The 14499-nt window shown below is 36.0% G+C and overlaps 1 protein-coding gene across 1 annotated transcript in view; it reads right to left on the reverse strand.

Moving 5' to 3' along the window:
* AFDN (afadin, adherens junction formation factor) overlaps positions 1 to 14499 on the reverse strand; it is a 182933-nt gene that overhangs the window by 98773 nt on the left and 69661 nt on the right. Inside the window, 2 exon segments of the mRNA XM_025195062.1 lie at positions 13295 to 13452; positions 14296 to 14456. Of these exon segments, the coding sequence (XP_025050847.1) occupies positions 13295 to 13452; positions 14296 to 14456 (319 nt within the window).

The following is a 14499-nucleotide window of genomic DNA, read 5'->3' on the forward strand; positions in this document are numbered from 1 at the left end:
ATAAACATTAATCAGGGTTCTGAAATGCTCAGGAGTACAAAGAACAGAAAAACAGAAGAGTTGAGCCTGAAACTCATGGTTCCCATACAATTCTCAGTCCAGCACACATCTATGCTAGAGAAAGGAACATTTCTAGGTCCTTTCTAGATATCAGAAATTGAGCTGGGTAACACAGGCTCTGCACATCTTGAAGTCTTCAATACAGATGGAAAGTTTCAAGATTTTAGCAGAAAGCCTCCAAGCTCTGAGCATTTGTAAACTACGATTATCAGGTGTATAACTTGGCCAAACCTAATCAATACTCATGGAAAATGTACAAATAAAAAGGTACACCACCCATCCCACCAACTCACTAAAATACCCCTGCTAAGTGCCAAGTTCCTGCTCAGCAGTGTATAACACACACTTCTCTGAACATCTATTAAAATGCTTTAATACTGACATAGCTAAGGTTATCTAAATTTCCCTAATCTTTGTCCTCAGAAGTGAATGTATTGGTTTTGCTGGCTGCAACATTCCAGAATAATTCATCCTAAGGCACAAAGCAAACATGGAACATTTGAACCCCAACAATTACATTTTAGCAAGTGGAAAGCTAGGGCTTATGATGGAAAGTGTGAGATAACAGCTACAGGCCAGCTTTGCCTACAATACCATTATAGCCATACTTAACATTAATGTAACTGACATCTTCATTACTGGGCACTGTAACAATAAAACACAACTGAAAAATCAGACTTCCAGGGACATACCAGTCTCTTCATAGATAACATCTTAATCTGATTTTCAGGTTTAATTAAATATTTTTTATCTTATTATGATTTCTGGATCATGAGATGCATCCTTAAGTTAACTTACTACCCTGCACATCTCTATTTTAAATACCATCCAAAATTATCTCAATACCCCTAAAAGCCTAACTTAAATAATACCTTCTACCAAAGGACAGGGATTAACAAGATGCTCATAATTCCAAATTTCATGTCCTCTCCACATCCCATTCAGTATTAACCTCAGAGTTCTTCCAAATCCCCTCCATGTTTGAAATAAAGAGGATTTGACTTGCTAGATTTTTTTTTTTTTTTTTTTTTTTAAATGAAGCCTGGCTAACTCTAGGTTAAACAAATTATCTCCCATCATATTTTCAAATGCAGACACATACGTTTATTAAGTACTAAGAATGGAACAGATGCATGTTACAGAGCCCTACCACTAACCATACATAAAAATCCAAGGTAATTGCTCCTGAAAGAAGTGTAGTAACTTTACTACTAAGAAAATTAACTGAGAAGAAGAACATATGTACCTGCTCTACTAATTAAATTTATTCTGGGGTAGTAATTTACTCAATGCATATCTTCTTAACACCATCCATCCATCCCTCCCATACATACTGATGGTCAGGCACTATGGGAGCTTGTCCTAGAGAAGTAGCTGTGAATCTGTCCTTTAGAGAAAAGTAAATTTACAGTGGAATAAAATCTAGGGTAAATTATTCTGCAGTAATCATACTGCCCGTCTGTCCCCTATACAATCCCCTTTCATTGAAGAAATATAATTTAGCATGTTTCCTGTTTATTCTAAAAAGCACAAAACTCAACGTAACAGCATTCAAACTTTTGTTTATAACATGGTTTCAGCTCCTTGCCTACCACTCCTTATTAAAGGCAGCCAATTGAATTTATGAGATCATTCTAATTAATCCAATGATTCTCAACCAGGGTGCCTTGAGATCCTTTCAAGGGTCCCGCACGATGTTAGCACTGTTAGGTGTGCAAACACGATACACAAGATAAACCCAGAGATTTTAATTAAGCATTGATAGCGTTACAAACATTCTGGCCTGTTGTGGTCTTTTGGAGTTCTTTGCAGAAGAATTGCTCTATTATTTTTCTGTAGTCTATTAATTTTCTATAGTCAAAAAATGAGTGAAAACCAAAAGCTGCCATTTTCCAAGGTGCCTCAAGTCTAAAATGATGGAGAACCACTGAACTAATTAAATTTAAAACAGTACCATTTAAGCTACTTATCATACAAAAGTCTAAGAGGTAAAACGTAAACTTGAAAATCACAAAGCAGAATACGTTACTTAAAAGAGATCAGGTGGCCGATACTGACAAAACAGGAATGAAATAAAAACCCCACCATGGATTTTTATGGTAAGTAATATGATTATCAATAGCTACTGGTTATAAAATCATCAGTTAACTATCTACTACCTAAAAGGGAATAAGGCACTCTACTGGAAGAATCACTAGTATACAGGGGTTCAACAGTTTCTCCCACAACAAAACTAGCTGTTCCAGAGGAAAATTACCCATCTCCAACCAGGTAGAAGTAGCTCCCAAGAAAGTTTATCGCAGGAGAATGAATGGCTATATACTTCCCTGCTGCTTGACTTCTCCCGCAGACCAGGAAGAGTTGAGCAGCGAGAAAATGTTCCCATCTATCATGGCCTGGGAAAGGCAGGTAAAGCAGCTGCTACTTACCTCTTCCCAGTCCCAAGAATCGAGTAGTGACAACTATCCTCCCTTCCCCAGAGTAGTTCACCCCGTAGTTCACCCCATCTCATCATCATCTGATGAAGAATGTCTTGGATTCAAAAGTTTGACTAAGCTTGATTAACTCTGAGCTACATATTTGACATAATAAAAAATAAGCTCCTAAGATATCCTCACCTCTCGCATGTAGTGATGGCTTAAACCAATTAGTTCTGCCATATTTTGAGGTTAAAAAACCACCTTGTTTTCTCAAAGGACATCTGCAAGCAAACAAGTACATCCCAAAGATAATGTTATCAAGTAGTTCAGCTACATGCTTAATCATTCAAGGGATATCCAGAATAAATAACTACAAACCTAAGAGGAACCAACTGTGACTTGAAATAATATCTTCTAAGAACAAGGATAAAAAGCCTGACACAACCAAACAATCATTGAGGAATCCAAAATACAGACATGAATACTACGTAGAAGGATTTAAAAGACACGTATGTGAAGGTTACAGAAAATGTTGATACTCAGGTGGGGAGCCATCAAAGAGGTAAGAGCAGCCATCAGAAAAACAAAAAAAACAAAAAAAAGGTTGAAGACAAAAATGGCTGTAGAAGATGACCGAGTATCAATATGTAGAAAGAATTATGTGCCCCTATTTGAAATCCATTTTATATTGAGAAATATGACTATGCTAAAAAAGCTGCCAAGGGATGCGTAAGATACAAAACAGTGGTGTGGCTTGGTGATGGAATGGGATAGAAGTACTAACAACACAAAAGCATTTCACAAGGTAAGACTGTATCAAGGAAAGGATGGCAATTATGAGCTGACAATAATTTAGTCTTTTAATTAAGAAAGACAAAAGCTAAAAGACAGGAGGGAGTATTTTAGTAGGCTTCTCAGTCCTGAGATGAAGGAAGGCAAGTAACAAATGGGCATTTTCAAGACAGCCAATACAACAGCTGAATTGTGAAGAGCTTCAAGACACAATTATAGTGTTCTGGAACAACAAAGGATTATTTGTTGACAGGGTTCCCATTAAATTATTGATAACAGGAAGTTAAATAAATAAGACTTAAACCAATAGTGTGAAACATATCTGGCCCTTCAGGCCAGATTGAGTGGTGCAGGACCAATCCACAGACCAAATGAACATCATGGGAACAGCCCCACATGCTAGATTGGGCCTATGGCTCCCCTCCTACTGCGCATGCCAGATCCAGTGCCTGCAGTGCTCACTCTGGCCAGTCCAGGACTGCATTGTACAGTATAAGCTAAATGTGGTCCTCACTCCAGCTGGTCTGGGGCAGAAGCTGTATACAGCATGGTTCCTGGACCACCAGGAGTGGCATGGTGTGCTGCAGAGTCCTGAACTGGCCAGAGCAGGCACTGGATCTGACACAAGGGACTGGTTCTGGGAAAAGTTGTTCCAATTTATCAGCTACTCAAAAAAAGATGAAAATATGATGTTATACCAACAGATCATAAAGTAAGAATATGGGAGGACACTGCAAGACACCTTCTGAACCAAATGAAGAATTAGGAAGAGGGTAGGAAGAATTAGGATAGAAAAGGTGCGTGTTTACAGTTCAAGAAAGAGTACAAGTATGGATCTCTGCCTCCATCCATACAGGGTTATGGTGGGAAGATGAACTATCCCCACAGTAGTTATTAATGTTGCAATGAAAAAGTGGAATAATCACAGCAGAATGCTCAGAGTAGGATGAATTTAAGTGGCCTGCACTAACTGTTTGGCTATGTTGACACTCTGGTCATCAGAGTCATCAGAAGATATGTACAAAGGATGGTTGGAGAATTGAAGGAAGCAGAAAGAAAAATAGGACTCAAAGTCCATAAAGATAAAAAACAAAAACACATGACTGTAAGCTCATGAGACGATCTTAAACTCACCTAGTTATCTGTAATAACCAAAGAGCACAAGTTACTAACAACAATCTAATTAGGGCGAAAATTAAAGCATGGGTATGTCAGTCAGTTTTCAGAGATTTTTTAGATATACAAAGCTATTACAAGGCCTATTTTTATACAAGTGACCTTCAACTAAAAAGCCAGACAACTAAATACTTAGAGATAAAAAAGTGATATGAATTCTTGTATCAGTTAAAAAAAAAAAAGATGTATGAAGATCATCTCATGCAACAGCAAATGGCCTACAAAGAGACAAGAACGTAAGACACTAATTTTTGCTGAGCATTCATATACTACAGTAAAAGCACCACAGAAAAGTCCTTAAGGAAATAAACACCAGTAATTCTGCATTCTGTGAAACATTTATATTGTGTGTGATGAATATGGCTTGCAAACCAAACATGGAATTAGGAAGAGAAAAATATGGATGGATAAATACAAATGATCCTACACTGAATGAAGCAAAAATCCTGGGGAACAAAATTAAAATCTATCATTAGGTATGAACAAAAAAGCCAAATAGACAACGTTAAATCTGGAATTTCATAACTGGAGCAGATGAATTTGCAACTTGAATATTTTCATTTACATGCCTTCCTTCCAACTCTTCTACAAGCCCAATTTAATTCCCATCTTTTTTAGACGGCAATTGAATAAAGCTCTTTTGTGGAGACCAATATTAATAATATGTAGATGTGTACTTAAACACGTATCCATATGGTCAGTACATATGGTATCCTCAGGGAATTCATGCTGCAGACCTCCATCAAGCCAATGTCAAGCATACGTAAACTACAACTTGTACCGGCTTATAACTTGACAAGTATTAGAAAAAAAACGTAACTATAAGTGAAGTCACTAGTTACTTTCTAATAAACACTGAAAGAAAAAGCAATGCTGTTCCAGAATTTCCCCAGACTGATGTTTACCCTGTGACTGTTTTCAACAAGCTAAAAATCTACCACATTATTGTCTACCAAAAATCAATTTTAAATTTTGGCTAATTAGTCTCTCTCAATTTTTACAGCACTATCCTCAGCAGCAACAGCTCGATAATATGGTCATCGTGCCAGTTTGATAGAATTAAAGGTTATAGACAACTTCCCAAAACAAAAAAAAACAACAAAACAATGAATCTGTTGAACATATCCAAGAGCAGAAACATTTGACATCTACAAAATAATAATTTGCCTTTTAAAAATGACCCAGCAGCATCATGTGTTTTTCTTATTTCTTACGGGAACTACAATTTTCACATTTGAAGATAAAAGGCAAAAGAAATAAGGCACCTAAACTGGGTATCTAATCTCGACAGCTCCAGAAATAGAATCTTTCATACCGCATGCTCTAAATCTTAGGTCAGACTCCAGTAAGCATGCACAGGTAACTTGGAAAAAAATGTCTAATTAATTTGACATCTTAAGAGGTGTGCAGTGAACTTCATGTTACGCAATGAACCTCAAACTTAACGTGCTGACAAACAAAGAAAATGAGTATCAGAAATATGTTTTGGCTAGATAGTTTTAAAAAGCACTCATGAAACCTTGTAAGATTAGGTATAAAATGATGACAAAAGGACAAATGATAAATATGGACCCCATGCATGATCTACTATAAAAGTCAGCAATGGCAAATGTTAAGGACTTATTTTTAGGATGTTTGTCTTTCAAATGAAACTTCTGAACATGAATATACACAATAAAGTTTAGTTCATGCAGCATAAAAGCCTTGCCTCAATGAAACAAATTAAAATCCAATTAGACAGCTAAGAAAACTGCTTAGCTGTCAACTACTAAAATCTTCTCCAAAGACACTTCAGCTACACTCTACAAAGACAAAAAATATCTATATTTTCAGGATTCTACACAATGGAAGAATGATAATTTTCAAGCAGTATTAACACTTGTTTCAAAGCAAGTTTTTAAAATGTTGTGAAGGGTGCATCAAACCAGGATAATCCCATGACACAACCGAACAACAGGAAGAATTAATTCTCCCATGGATGCTGAAGAATATTTGTGATTAAATTATGTTACTATAAACATTACAAAACAAAAACAGTGAAATGAAGCCAATCACTTTTTAAAATCGGTCTTGCGTGTTTTTGGAAGTTTTCAAATGAGGGAAAGGATATATGCAGACTAAGCTAAACCTAAGAAATCTGAATAAAAAGTTGAAAAGAAAAATATTAATTTTATTAAACATTTAACCAGAATTGAGACTTTCCAATTACTGTAATGTTATAGCAAATCATTTGCATATGTAAGACCATAAGCAAAACATAACTAACAGACCAGTTAGTTAAGACTACAAGATGTTACTTGACTACATTGACTCTGAAGAGCTAGAAAATGAAATATGCTATCTTTACAAGCACGTAGCACAGAACAAGATTATAATTCATCTGTGGAAATGACTCCTCAAAGAAAAAAAATATACAACTAGATGTAATGTACAAAGGTCTTGGATTTTTTTTTCAAAAGTACTTTTTTTCCATAAATCTACTAAGTCTACAAAACAAGCTGGTTTTATGCAGTAACGTCACTGAAGTCTTTCATAAACAAAAGCATTCCTGAGACTGCAAGCTCTTTATTTAATCTTAGAGGATAAAGCTTGAAAAATTCACTGTCCTATGGCAGCTCTCCCTGGCATGGATCTGGTGGTACTAGAAACACAAATTTTCAACGAATTAAAATATATTTCTTAAAACATTAAGATCCTTTCCAACTACAAACCAAAGGTAAACAGTAATATTTTCCAAAGTCTGGAGAGGGCCTGCAGTGCCTTTACAACTCAATTTTCTCCCCAACACTACAAAATAAATCTATTTTGTAGTTGCTGCTATTCAGAGCAATATGGGAAACCAGTGAACTGTCCAGAATCATGTCAATTTTATGCCATTCTAATTACTTAAGAGCAACTATTTTCAATTAAGTTTCTCATATTTTTATGCTATCGGAGGGAGAGGGGGTTATTGAGCTTCCCCCTCTCTAAAACATATTAATACGCTGACATTAAACACCAAACTGCCATACAATTTTAGCTTTAGTGGGCGTGTCTACATGTTCATTAATACTCTTTTGGTAATGCACATTAAATTTAGTATCTCCACTGTAAGGTATTAGAAAAGGGTGCATTATCCTATTTTAATGCACTTTAGCAAAAGTGCACAGGTTTTTTGTGGGGGTGTAGGTTGTAGCCGTTTTGGTCTAAGGACATAGGCAGACAACATGAAAAAGAAAGAAGCCACAAATTCACCCAAGGAACCTTGTCTGCCAGGTTTTTTGTGACAATTTAATGAGTATTAAGGTGCATGTGTAGACACACCCAGTAATAGCTTTCTTACTGCACATTACGGTATAGATCAAAAGAACTCAAAATGTGTTCTTTATAAAAGGAAACCAAAAGGAACAAACCTAAACATTTATGCTTGCAAACAGTCTCATTTAGTTCACTGGAAGGATTCACATATAAGAATTTAGGCACAAGTTTAAGCGTTTTCAGAATTAGGGCCTTAGTTTGTATGCTTTGCTAAATTAATACAATAATTATATAAAAATCAGTGTTTTCATACCTAATACTGTATTTTCATCAATATATTACAGTAAAAGCTTTGCTATCCAGCATGAGTGGGGTAAGGAGGGTGCCAGTTATCTAAAAATTCTGGTTATCTGGACTTGCACGTGGCAGCAGCATGGGGTAGTGGATGGTGGTGGTGTGCAAACTCCCAACCTCCCTCCCTGTCCTACATCCAGCTGGCCAGGCAGCACCTGTGTGGTCCGCAAACGGGAGCCGCTGCTCTCACCTCTCCACCACCACCCTGCTCAAGAAATATTCGATGCACATGCCAGATAGAGAATTTCAGTTAGTAACATGCTGGCTAACACAGCTTTTACTGTACTATGTACCAAAGCAGTAAGAAAAAATTAAGTAAGTTTGGAAGGTTTAGATTGATTGGTTGGTTGATTTTAAAGACCAGTTTAAATGAAAAATAAGCTAACTAAACCCTTAAAAACCACTAGCAAAGCTAAGGGCAAAACGCAAGCAAACCCCAAGTTCTAGCATTATCACGATTTATCAAAGTTGGTTGTTTTTGATTTTTTTTTTTAAACTTGCTTTAGGAAAAAATGATGAAACCTAAGAATCAGGAGAGCTTGATTTTTATAACTTTACTTACACGAGCAATACAGTAATCCTTCGGATTTTCTTTTTCCAAACCATACTTCTCCAGAGCTTCAATAACTGCAAAGTCTGCAGTATCTGTTGTGGACAGCAGGATTGTCTTGTATGGTATATTTGGTTTTAAGCTGTCCGCATAAATTCTGAGCGTCCCTCCTTGAAAAATATAATTCCATTACTACTTTGTCAGAGTAAAAAGATATGCAACCACAGATTTAAGAGTTCTCAGCTTTGAAACAGATCTAATTTGCAGCTGTATATGGCATGAATCTATAGCCACCTTCTTTCACCAATGTCAGTCACTGTCTACCCCTACATGTACTTAGCTTATTCAAATAAAAAAACCTTTTTGCCACTTATACATAGCATTTTTGTTTGTTACCTTCCTTGTTTTATGTCCTGAAACTGAAAAAGACGTTTATTAAATGCCAGTAAACAGCTGCTCTACTTTTCCCTTAGAGACCTAGCTCTCTATGCTTTTATTTTGGGATGATTGCCCTATTAAACCATTTCCAAAATCCTTCTTCCAAAGGTATATGACAGAATTAATTCAAAGCTTTGTAATTGCACCTAAACAGAAAAATCACCCCATTTACCATTAAATGTTACAGTATTTTTAGACAGTTTATCCTGGCACAATTGTGATAAACAGGGATACAGAATAAGCTTAGTTTAATTTTAATTTACTTGAACCCCTTAATATTTCCATATACATGAATAATTGAGGCCTACAAAATATTACAGAATTAAGTAGTTTGGCAGGAAATTTCTGCAAACTAACCAATCTTTTGAAGATGTAATACACACTGCAGTCGAAAAAAAGCAGTTGCTAGTAAGATAAATGCATTGGCTTTAATATCAGTAAGTCAAAGAGAAAATTTTCTCTGGACTGATTTAAGAACAAGCTTTCATCAACTGATGTAAAAAGTGCTAAACTTCCTCTGAGTAAGAAGGTTATCAAACCAAAAGCAAATGTAGCAAACAAGACTGAATCATTACCTGAGTCTGGCCGACCATCAGAGCTGCGGAATTCCTGCATTCTCTTCTCTAGTTTTTGCTGTCGTCGGCGTTTCATGACTACCTCAGGATTGGATATTGTGCGTGTGAAGCTGGTCTCAGGCATATCTTTGTAAACCTCTGCTGCAAGACGAGAATTCTCACTGCAAATTAATTTGGGGGGGGGGGGGGGGGGGGGAAAAAAAAGTAGATGTGTACTTAAACACGTATCCATATGGTCAGTACATATGGTATCCTCAGGGAATTCATGCTGCAGACCTCCATCAAGCCAATGTCAAGCATACGTAAACTACAACTTGTACCGGCTTATAACTTGACAAGTATTAGAAAAAAAACGTAACTATAAGTGAAGTCACTAGTTACTTTCTAATAAACACTGAAAGAAAAAGCAATGCTGTTCCAGAATTTCCCCAGACTGATGTTTACCCTGTGACTGTTTTCAACAAGCTAAAAATCTACCACATTATTGTCTACCAAAAATCAATTTTAAATTTTGGCTAATTAGTCTCTCTCAATTTTTACAGCACTATCCTCAGCAGCAACAGCTCGATAATATGGTCATCGTGCCAGTTTGATAGAATTAAAGGTTATAGACAACTTCCCAAAACAAAAAAAAACAACAAAACAATGAATCTGTTGAACATATCCAAGAGCAGAAACATTTGACATCTACAAAATAATAATTTGCCTTTTAAAAATGACCCAGCAGCATCATGTGTTTTTCTTATTTCTTACGGGAACTACAATTTTCACATTTGAAGATAAAAGGCAAAAGAAATAAGGCACCTAAACTGGGTATCTAATCTCGACAGCTCCAGAAATAGAATCTTTCATACCGCATGCTCTAAATCTTAGGTCAGACTCCAGTAAGCATGCACAGGTAACTTGGAAAAAAATGTCTAATTAATTTGACATCTTAAGAGGTGTGCAGTGAACTTCATGTTACGCAATGAACCTCAAACTTAACGTGCTGACAAACAAAGAAAATGAGTATCAGAAATATGTTTTGGCTAGATAGTTTTAAAAAGCACTCATGAAACCTTGTAAGATTAGGTATAAAATGATGACAAAAGGACAAATGATAAATATGGACCCCATGCATGATCTACTATAAAAGTCAGCAATGGCAAATGTTAAGGACTTATTTTTAGGATGTTTGTCTTTCAAATGAAACTTCTGAACATGAATATACACAATAAAGTTTAGTTCATGCAGCATAAAAGCCTTGCCTCAATGAAACAAATTAAAATCCAATTAGACAGCTAAGAAAACTGCTTAGCTGTCAACTACTAAAATCTTCTCCAAAGACACTTCAGCTACACTCTACAAAGACAAAAAATATCTATATTTTCAGGATTCTACACAATGGAAGAATGATAATTTTCAAGCAGTATTAACACTTGTTTCAAAGCAAGTTTTTAAAATGTTGTGAAGGGTGCATCAAACCAGGATAATCCCATGACACAACCGAACAACAGGAAGAATTAATTCTCCCATGGATGCTGAAGAATATTTGTGATTAAATTATGTTACTATAAACATTACAAAACAAAAACAGTGAAATGAAGCCAATCACTTTTTAAAATCGGTCTTGCGTGTTTTTGGAAGTTTTCAAATGAGGGAAAGGATATATGCAGACTAAGCTAAACCTAAGAAATCTGAATAAAAAGTTGAAAAGAAAAATATTAATTTTATTAAACATTTAACCAGAATTGAGACTTTCCAATTACTGTAATGTTATAGCAAATCATTTGCATATGTAAGACCATAAGCAAAACATAACTAACAGACCAGTTAGTTAAGACTACAAGATGTTACTTGACTACATTGACTCTGAAGAGCTAGAAAATGAAATATGCTATCTTTACAAGCACGTAGCACAGAACAAGATTATAATTCATCTGTGGAAATGACTCCTCAAAGAAAAAAAATATACAACTAGATGTAATGTACAAAGGTCTTGGATTTTTTTTTCAAAAGTACTTTTTTTCCATAAATCTACTAAGTCTACAAAACAAGCTGGTTTTATGCAGTAACGTCACTGAAGTCTTTCATAAACAAAAGCATTCCTGAGACTGCAAGCTCTTTATTTAATCTTAGAGGATAAAGCTTGAAAAATTCACTGTCCTATGGCAGCTCTCCCTGGCATGGATCTGGTGGTACTAGAAACACAAATTTTCAACGAATTAAAATATATTTCTTAAAACATTAAGATCCTTTCCAACTACAAACCAAAGGTAAACAGTAATATTTTCCAAAGTCTGGAGAGGGCCTGCAGTGCCTTTACAACTCAATTTTCTCCCCAACACTACAAAATAAATCTATTTTGTAGTTGCTGCTATTCAGAGCAATATGGGAAACCAGTGAACTGTCCAGAATCATGTCAATTTTATGCCATTCTAATTACTTAAGAGCAACTATTTTCAATTAAGTTTCTCATATTTTTATGCTATCGGAGGGAGAGGGGGTTATTGAGCTTCCCCCTCTCTAAAACATATTAATACGCTGACATTAAACACCAAACTGCCATACAATTTTAGCTTTAGTGGGCGTGTCTACATGTTCATTAATACTCTTTTGGTAATGCACATTAAATTTAGTATCTCCACTGTAAGGTATTAGAAAAGGGTGCATTATCCTATTTTAATGCACTTTAGCAAAAGTGCACAGGTTTTTTGTGGGGGTGTAGGTTGTAGCCGTTTTGGTCTAAGGACATAGGCAGACAACATGAAAAAGAAAGAAGCCACAAATTCACCCAAGGAACCTTGTCTGCCAGGTTTTTTGTGACAATTTAATGAGTATTAAGGTGCATGTGTAGACACACCCAGTAATAGCTTTCTTACTGCACATTACGGTATAGATCAAAAGAACTCAAAATGTGTTCTTTATAAAAGGAAACCAAAAGGAACAAACCTAAACATTTATGCTTGCAAACAGTCTCATTTAGTTCACTGGAAGGATTCACATATAAGAATTTAGGCACAAGTTTAAGCGTTTTCAGAATTAGGGCCTTAGTTTGTATGCTTTGCTAAATTAATACAATAATTATATAAAAATCAGTGTTTTCATACCTAATACTGTATTTTCATCAATATATTACAGTAAAAGCTTTGCTATCCAGCATGAGTGGGGTAAGGAGGGTGCCAGTTATCTAAAAATTCTGGTTATCTGGACTTGCACGTGGCAGCAGCATGGGGTAGTGGATGGTGGTGGTGTGCAAACTCCCAACCTCCCTCCCTGTCCTACATCCAGCTGGCCAGGCAGCACCTGTGTGGTCCGCAAACGGGAGCCGCTGCTCTCACCTCTCCACCACCACCCTGCTCAAGAAATATTCGATGCACATGCCAGATAGAGAATTTCAGTTAGTAACATGCTGGCTAACACAGCTTTTACTGTACTATGTACCAAAGCAGTAAGAAAAAATTAAGTAAGTTTGGAAGGTTTAGATTGATTGGTTGGTTGATTTTAAAGACCAGTTTAAATGAAAAATAAGCTAACTAAACCCTTAAAAACCACTAGCAAAGCTAAGGGCAAAACGCAAGCAAACCCCAAGTTCTAGCATTATCACGATTTATCAAAGTTGGTTGTTTTTGATTTTTTTTTTTAAACTTGCTTTAGGAAAAAATGATGAAACCTAAGAATCAGGAGAGCTTGATTTTTATAACTTTACTTACACGAGCAATACAGTAATCCTTCGGATTTTCTTTTTCCAAACCATACTTCTCCAGAGCTTCAATAACTGCAAAGTCTGCAGTATCTGTTGTGGACAGCAGGATTGTCTTGTATGGTATATTTGGTTTTAAGCTGTCCGCATAAATTCTGAGCGTCCCTCCTTGAAAAATATAATTCCATTACTACTTTGTCAGAGTAAAAAGATATGCAACCACAGATTTAAGAGTTCTCAGCTTTGAAACAGATCTAATTTGCAGCTGTATATGGCATGAATCTATAGCCACCTTCTTTCACCAATGTCAGTCACTGTCTACCCCTACATGTACTTAGCTTATTCAAATAAAAAAACCTTTTTGCCACTTATACATAGCATTTTTGTTTGTTACCTTCCTTGTTTTATGTCCTGAAACTGAAAAAGACGTTTATTAAATGCCAGTAAACAGCTGCTCTACTTTTCCCTTAGAGACCTAGCTCTCTATGCTTTTATTTTGGGATGATTGCCCTATTAAACCATTTCCAAAATCCTTCTTCCAAAGGTATATGACAGAATTAATTCAAAGCTTTGTAATTGCACCTAAACAGAAAAATCACCCCATTTACCATTAAATGTTACAGTATTTTTAGACAGTTTATCCTGGCACAATTGTGATAAACAGGGATACAGAATAAGCTTAGTTTAATTTTAATTTACTTGAACCCCTTAATATTTCCATATACATGAATAATTGAGGCCTACAAAATATTACAGAATTAAGTAGTTTGGCAGGAAATTTCTGCAAACTAACCAATCTTTTGAAGATGTAATACACACTGCAGTCGAAAAAAAGCAGTTGCTAGTAAGATAAATGCATTGGCTTTAATATCAGTAAGTCAAAGAGAAAATTTTCTCTGGACTGATTTAAGAACAAGCTTTCATCAACTGATGTAAAAAGTGCTAAACTTCCTCTGAGTAAGAAGGTTATCAAACCAAAAGCAAATGTAGCAAACAAGACTGAATCATTACCTGAGTCTGGCCGACCATCAGAGCTGCGGAATTCCTGCATTCTCTTCTCTAGTTTTTGCTGTCGTCGGCGTTTCATGACTACCTCAGGATTGGATATTGTGCGTGTGAAGCTGGTCTCAGGCATATCTTTGTAAACCTCTGCTGCAAGACGAGAATTCTCACTGCAAATTAATTTGGGGGGGGGGGGGGGGGGGGGAAAAAAAA

Source organism: Alligator sinensis, unplaced genomic scaffold (genome assembly GCF_000455745.1).
Source record: "Alligator sinensis unplaced genomic scaffold, ASM45574v1 scaffold448_1, whole genome shotgun sequence".
Lineage (NCBI taxonomy): Eukaryota > Metazoa > Chordata > Crocodylia > Alligatoridae > Alligator > Alligator sinensis.